Source organism: Lactuca sativa, chromosome 9, assembly GCF_002870075.4.
Source record: "Lactuca sativa cultivar Salinas chromosome 9, Lsat_Salinas_v11, whole genome shotgun sequence".
In the NCBI taxonomy this organism is placed as follows: domain Eukaryota; kingdom Viridiplantae; phylum Streptophyta; class Magnoliopsida; order Asterales; family Asteraceae; genus Lactuca; species Lactuca sativa.
Genome location: NC_056631.2, coordinates 13069937 through 13077360, shown reverse-complemented (window position 1 = coordinate 13077360; position 7424 = coordinate 13069937). Strand labels below are relative to the sequence as shown.

The following is a 7424-nucleotide window of genomic DNA, read 5'->3' as shown; positions in this document are numbered from 1 at the left end:
TAAGCTTCGTGCTTACAGTTTGTGATTTATGGTTTCAGGTACTTCTGGTTCGAAAGGGAAGGGCTCGGCTTGATTGCAACACATACACCCGTGTTTTCCGCAATATATGATCTTTGGTAATAAACTCTGATAATTGTTTTATTTTAAAATGCTTTAGATGTTTGGATAAAGTTACAATAATGTTTTGGTTATTATAAAAATAAAATTTTTATCCTTGATTTTTGCGACGTTACAAGTTGGTATTAGAGCCTTGGTTTGACGGATTTGGGCATATTCTCGAGTGTGCTTGAACTCAAACTGTGGGTTTGGTGAAATTTTTTATAAAATAAACATTTAACTAAAAAGGAACTTCTAATCAAAGAAAAGGGTGTGATGCGAGCAATCGGTCGAGCTCATGTAAGTGGTTCCCAGAATACCGATACATGTTTATTATGATATATGATATGATTATGAGAATTGCATGTTAGATTAGGGTTAAGGATATGTTCAGTATTATATGATATGAGAGATGCCTTTTTATGTGTCTAATTATATGAGCTTTAGAATTGCATGCTAGTATTTATTCAAGATATGTAGATAGAATGGCTTGATTAGTGTATGTTGGTTAGATTTTCCGTTGCCTGAATGTTGCTTGCTTTGTGCTTTGTGGGACTCTTAGTGATGTGAATTGACTGCTAAATGAATCAAAGAATCAAATTTTCCATATGGAATCTTCTCCAATCCTCCTTTATTAAAGTTAAATTACCATTTTATTTTTTTAACCAAAAAAGTCTTGATTATCGGATAGAAAATTCAAATCAACCATTTTTTACCGATAAACTATTTTTACCCAGTTATTTTCATAAAAGTCTCATTATTTTGCCTAGTTTATGAAAAAAATCCTATTTTTTATTTCAAATCTTTTACCATTTCACTAAACTTCTGGAAATATCTTGGTTGAATTATGAATATGAATAAACATCATTAAGCTTCATAAAACTAAGGATTAAAGACTTGTATAACCAATTGCCACAAAACAACAACTTTAACATCATTTTGAACTCATAATCGTCCGTATAATCTGTTTCTCAAACAAATTTATGTTACAAGTATTATAATATATTTAAATTATTAGAACACTTTAGTACAATCTACCTAAAAGTAGGTTAAAAGGAAACCAACTATACATATTATGGAGAAGAATATGAGTTTTATCAATGGGGGAATTGTTCATATATGCTTAAGATTTAAGGATAAAACTCATATTCTTCTTTAAAATCCGTACAGCTTCACATAACCTATTATTGCATTGATTGGTTTGTCATCTGTCAATGGTTTCTTATATGAACATATTAGTTAGTTTTCATTTACCTACTTTTAGATAGATTGTACTAAGGTGCTCAAAACATAATTTAAATATCTTATAATACTTATAGCATAAATGGGAAATGGATGATCTGGGCGATGTTGAGTTCAAAATGATGCTAACATCATTGTTTTGTGGAAAATAAAGGACTTTAATCCTTTGTTTTATGGAGCTTAATGATATTTATTCTTATTCATAATTTCAAACAATAAATTTCTAGTTTTTTAATGAAAAGGTAAAAGAGTTAAAAAAATGGACTTTTCATAAACTATGTCAAATAATGAGACTTTTCTAGAGGTAACCGAGTAAAAAATAGGTTACTGATAAAAAAAAATGGGTGATTTGATTTTTTATCTGGTAATCAAGACTTTTTGTTAACAAAATAAAATTTGGGACTTAAACTTGAGACTTTTTTGAAGATTTTCCTAATATAAATCTTATAATTTAGCAATAAATTAGGAATACACAAACTTCCTTTAATTTTGCTATCTTAATTTGGAAACCGATTCAAATTTTGTAACATCCCAAAATTTTCATAAATTTTTAACTTTGCCAAAACAACCCTTTTTCTATAGAAGTGTTTACAAAAACCGTTGTTCCCAAAACATTATTTAAAAGTCAAAATTTCTTTCAACATAGTTTTCAAAACATTCACATTATCAGAGTTTCCCATAAATCATAAGTCTAAAACCCGAGGATGTGTATGGTCACGCCTTCACCTAGCCACGATCAACTATAGTACCTGAAATCATAAACCAAAACTATAAGCACGAAGCTTAGTGAGTTCCCCCAAATTAGCAACACCTAAACAGATAACATACAAATAACAATATGCATATAGAGCCTTTAGCATGTTTGGACCGCCTCACCGGGCCTACGACCTGTTTGGACCGCTCACAGAACCTTCAGCATGTCTGGACCGCCTCATCGTGCCTTCTACCTCTCTAGACCGTTCTCCGGGCCTTCAGCCTGACTGGTACGCCCTACTAGCCTTCAGTCTATCTGGGACGCCGTGGGTCTGTTGGCCTTCAGCACAAAGCATGTCTGCCTCAACCCAACCACACACACAAACCATGTCGACATATACATAATAGATAAGCATACCTATAATGTACTGATATAAACATTACCAGGTTTGTTTATTGGCAACACTAAGCAGCACAGTCTCAACCCAACTTCACCACATCAACATATGCTACTGGAAAGCATATATCTAGAACAAATAACAGGCAGATCTAACAAATCACTAAGCATAGCTTCATCTTATCTGCTAGGATACCGATCTAACAAATCACTATAGCATGACAACATCCTATCTACCAAGATACCAATCTTACAGATCACTAAATCATACAAGTATACAATAAATCAAAGGACCGGCCTTGGTGCCTTCGACCCATAAGTACAGTGAGAAAAACTCACCTCGAATGCAGAAACTTCCCGAAAGAAATCCTTAGCTGCTGCCCTGCCGGCTTCCCGAGCTATCAATACCGACAACACACCTAATTAGCAATTGGGTTTCATGCCATAATCCATAATCCATACTTGGGGTAAAATGACCATTTTACCCCTGCCCTAACATGCACCAAAACTAAGGCCCAAAACCAAAAGATCCACAAAAGCCCACTAATGGCCCAATTTTCCAAATTGGGCCCAACCCCATATAGGCCTTATCCTTAGCCTGTATATTCCTGAAATCCAAATCAGGTTATCACAAACATCCATCGGGACAAACTTGGTCAAAGACATAAGTTATAAGTCAAAATCAACGGCCTGAGTCGACCCAACTCACCGAGTTCCTCTGACAAAATGCAAAGTCGGGAAGAAATCGATCCAATCGTCGATTTGTCTAATCAACTCGCCGAGTTGATCCACACCAACTCAGAAACGGGGAAAAACCAAAACAACTTGTCAAGTTGACCATCCACCTCGTCGAGTTCACCCGTGACCAAACAGCTTAATCCATTGAGATGACATAATCGAAACTAACAGCTTCCCCACTCAGATCTTCATTGAAATAGCGTCTAGAAGGGTAAAGTTTCCAACTTTACCCCTAGGAACCAACCAAGTGGGCTCAAAACCCAAATCCTAGGCTTAAAAGGTTAAGGGCTTAATCAATAATCACTTAACCACCAAGACAAAGCCCCAAAATACAGATCTAATCCTTAAAGGTTGCATGGTCACGTAAAGCTTCCAACTTTACACCCATGCATGGCTATGAGGGGCTCAAAAGCTCATAAGAGACTAAAAGAAGAACTTAACAGATGCATGAAGCCCTTAAGACCATAAAGTTGGCACCTTTATGCCAAAAGAACTCATGAAGATCATAGATCTGAATGAGTAAGCTCTTGGGACTTCTACTACCCCAATAACCACCCATTAATGGCTAAAGCATGCAATTTTAACCAAATAAGATATCTAAGCAATTATTAAGCAAGGTTAGAACTTTATACCCAAAATGTGTTGGAAATTGAGCAGAGAATTAAGATCTATGAGCTCCTTCTTGAACCCTCACCTAGTACCAAGCTTCCCCTCCTTGAATGAACTTCAAACACACACAATGGACTCACAACACTTTTGGAGGCTCTAGGGTTTCGAAATTAGGGTTAGGGGTTATGGAGGCTGGAAATGAGGTCAACAACTGGAACTTAAGGTGTTTAAATAGGGTGCAAAATCCTGAAACTAGGGTTTCTCAAATAGCATCCAACTCGTCGAGTTCCTCCTCACCAACTCGACGAGTTGATCCTTAAAAACACGCGCCCCAAAAGCTTCCAACATGTCGAGTTTATGTCATAAACTCGACGAGTTGGTCCATAAAAAAAGGAATTATTTTCATATTTAACCTTCTAAATTCCAAATGTTACAAATTTTAAAATACATGAATCCTTCATGAAATGACAATATCATTTTTATGATTGATTGTATTTATTTTTTTGACTTTATTCAAATTTGTATTGCATTGTATAAAATCATGATTTTATCAAATATCTACACATACAAAACTTATGATTGGATATTCAATGTATATATTAATTTTAATTAATCATTATAAATTTACAAACAAAACTTTGATATTTACAAAATTAATAAATTTTTGATTAGTCATTACGATTTTAAATTATCGATAGCATTTTTTTTCAGTCCTACTTTCCCATATATATTAACCTAATATAAAAATGTAATAAGATAGAGAATTTTTCTAATTTTAATATCAAAGTATTAATATTTTAATTATATTAATAAATTCCATGTACAAGACATTCGTCTACTTAAAAATATAGTTTTGGCGTTTTGATGGCAGAATATGCGGAGAGAACTTATTTGACCATGGGAATGATTACCGGAAATAACCCTCCACGCGGCACATGGTTAGAGGCTACCCACATTGCTTTTGTAAAAAGTAGTAAAACACCATCTGCCCATTATGCCATATCCATACAATAAAATAATACAATATTATGCGCTAATGACGCCAACTTAAGCTTCGTCTTCATCCTTGGTCCTTGGACTAATCCATTATTCACAGAATAATCTATTATCTCCTCATTGCCACCACTCTCTCTCTCTCTCTCTCTCTCTCTCTCTCTCTCTCTCTCTCTCAATTTAGTCAAGTTAGAATCATAACTGAATTTGAAGCGTTAATCGATCCAGTTTTACTACGGTTATATATCAATAGTTTCTTGATTGAACGAAACTAGTTAACAGTTTGATTTACATTCATCACCTGGAGATTTTCAGTGATTTGTTTTTTCTGAATCTAACAAGACGCCATCGACCAGCCAGAAATAGCATCCATGGCGAAGGGCAGCAGCCATGTGTTCCAACAATCTAGTATAATGTGTGTATTTGGATTACTTTGTGCTCTCTTTTGGTTTTGCTTATTATACTCCCCTTTCGGTGTTTTCCAAGGTAGAACTTTCTGGAGCAGCAGTCTTCAAATCAGTCCCACCTCAAACCAATCTAGGATTCAAGAATCTATACCTATTCCTGTTGTTAGTCACGAACCCGAGAATGTCGAATCCGAATCGGCTGTTTCTCCATCCAAAACCCCAAAGGTTTTCCCTTTTATGAAAGCATTAAGAACCATAGACAATAAGAGTGACCCCTGTGGTGGAAGGTACGTTTATGTTCATGATCTTCCTTCCAGATTCAATGAAGATATGGTGAAGGAATGTGGTGGCATTAACAGATTCTTCGATATGTGTAAGTTCATTAATAATTCTGGGCTTGGACCGCCATTAGAGAATACGGAAGGTGTGTTTTCTGTTAATGGATGGTACGCCACCAATCAGTTCACCCTCGACGTCATCTTCAGAAACCGAATGAAACAATACGAATGCCTGACCAACGATTCGTCAATGGCAGCCGCCATTTTCGTTCCATTTTACGCAGGGTTTGATGCTTCGAGATATCTTTGGGGGTATAACACATCCGTAAGGGATGCTGCGTCGCTTGATCTTGTTGATTGGTTGCAGAATAGAGATGAATGGAAAGTGATGAACGGAAAAGATCATTTTCTCGTCGGAGGAAGAATCACTTGGGATTTCAGGAGATTAAGCAACAAAGACACCGATTGGGGAAACAATTTCTTATTCTTACCAGCTTCCAAGAACATGTCAGTTCTTCTCATAGAATCAAGTCCATTTAATTCAAACGATTTCGCCATTCCATACCCTACTTACTTCCATCCATCAAAAGATTCCGATGTTTTCACTTGGCAAAACCGGATGATGAAACTTGACCGGAAATGGCTGTTCTGTTTCGCCGGAGCTCCACGTCCAGGTAACCCGAAATCAATTCGAAGTCTTTTAATCGATCAATGCAAGAATTCAAACTCCGGGAAGCTTTTAGAATGTGGAAATGATGAAAGCAAGTGTCATTCCCCAAGTAATATAATGAAAATGTTTCAACGTTCGGTTTTCTGCTTACAACCACCTGGCGATTCATATACACGAAGATCAGCTTTCGATTCGATTTTGGCAGGTTGTATCCCGGTTTTCTTTCATCCCGCTTCGTTTTACACGCAGTACACGTGGCATCTCCCGAAGAAGTACACAAAGTATTCCATTTTTATCCCGGAAGACGATATTCGCCGGAATATCAGCATCGAACAGCGGTTAGGTCAAATCGATTCCGAAACTGTAAAGATGATGAGGAAGGAGGTGGTGGATTTGATTCCGAGGTTGATATATGCAGATCCTAATTCCAGATTGGAGAGTTTAAAAGATGCATTTGATGTATCTGTGGAAGCGGTTATCAACAAGGTGACGAAATTGAGAAAGGATTTGGTTGCTGGGCGGAGGAATAATGGTGGTTTTATTGAAGAACTTAGTTGGAAATATGCCTTGCTAGAAGAAGAAGAAGAAGAAGAAGAAGAAGATGAGGAGAGTGCGGGTGTTCATGAATGGGATCCTTTTTTCTCTAAACCAAAACAGCAAACTTGATCATAACTGCACGGAGGTATAAATTGGATTATTAATAGCTACCATGCTTTCCATTTGCATGCCCATTTGGTTTAAAAGAAGCAATGTATTGTCTATCCTCTTAACTTTAGCTTAGCTTAATTTTCGATAATCTTATAATTTGTTAAAAAATATCATTGTAGGTTTAAGATACCATTTATCAAAAAATTGTTCAAAAAATATCATTGTTGGTTTACATTAAACATGCTCTGGTTGCTGATGAATTGAAATTTGGGCTGATGTGGTTTGCAATAGTCCTAAAATTAACATTTGAACACAAGGTGTTTGGTTTTAAACTAGTGATCTCAAAGAAGGCGGTGGCTCTGCCACCAATGAGTATTTTCATTTTTAGTCTTTTCATATAATATAGACAAAATTTCACAAATGGTACTAATGCTTTTTAAAATTTCTTTAGAACAGTTCTTATGAAACATTTTAATTTTTATTTATTTAATTTTTTTTTTTTTGCTGCATGGGTGGTTTATAAAGAGCAAACCTTGCATACTAGATGTCATTTAGTGATTTAGAAGAAAACTTCACACGCAAATGGTCCTTATAACTAACTAATGACTAATTTCATTAAAATTTGTTGTTAAGTCTATATGAAATTACATTTT

At 35.6% G+C, this 7424-nt stretch overlaps 1 protein-coding gene across 1 annotated transcript; it reads left to right on the top strand.

Annotated features, from left to right (window-relative positions):
• Positions 1–4867: 4867 nt before the first annotated feature.
• On the top strand, positions 4868–7037 carry LOC111881327 (xyloglucan galactosyltransferase MUR3-like). The gene has a single exon (XM_052767538.1). The coding sequence runs from the start codon at positions 5140–5142 to the stop codon at positions 6787–6789; it is 1650 nt and encodes a 549-aa protein (XP_052623498.1). The 5' UTR covers positions 4868–5139; the 3' UTR covers positions 6790–7037.
• The last annotated feature ends 387 nt before the right edge of the window (positions 7038–7424 follow it).

Bases quoted from the DNA above. Each gene is read 5' to 3' on its own strand.
- LOC111881327 (XM_052767538.1), top strand. From the start codon at position 5,140: ATGGCGAAGGGCAGCAGCCATGTGTTCCAACAATCTAGTATAATGTGT.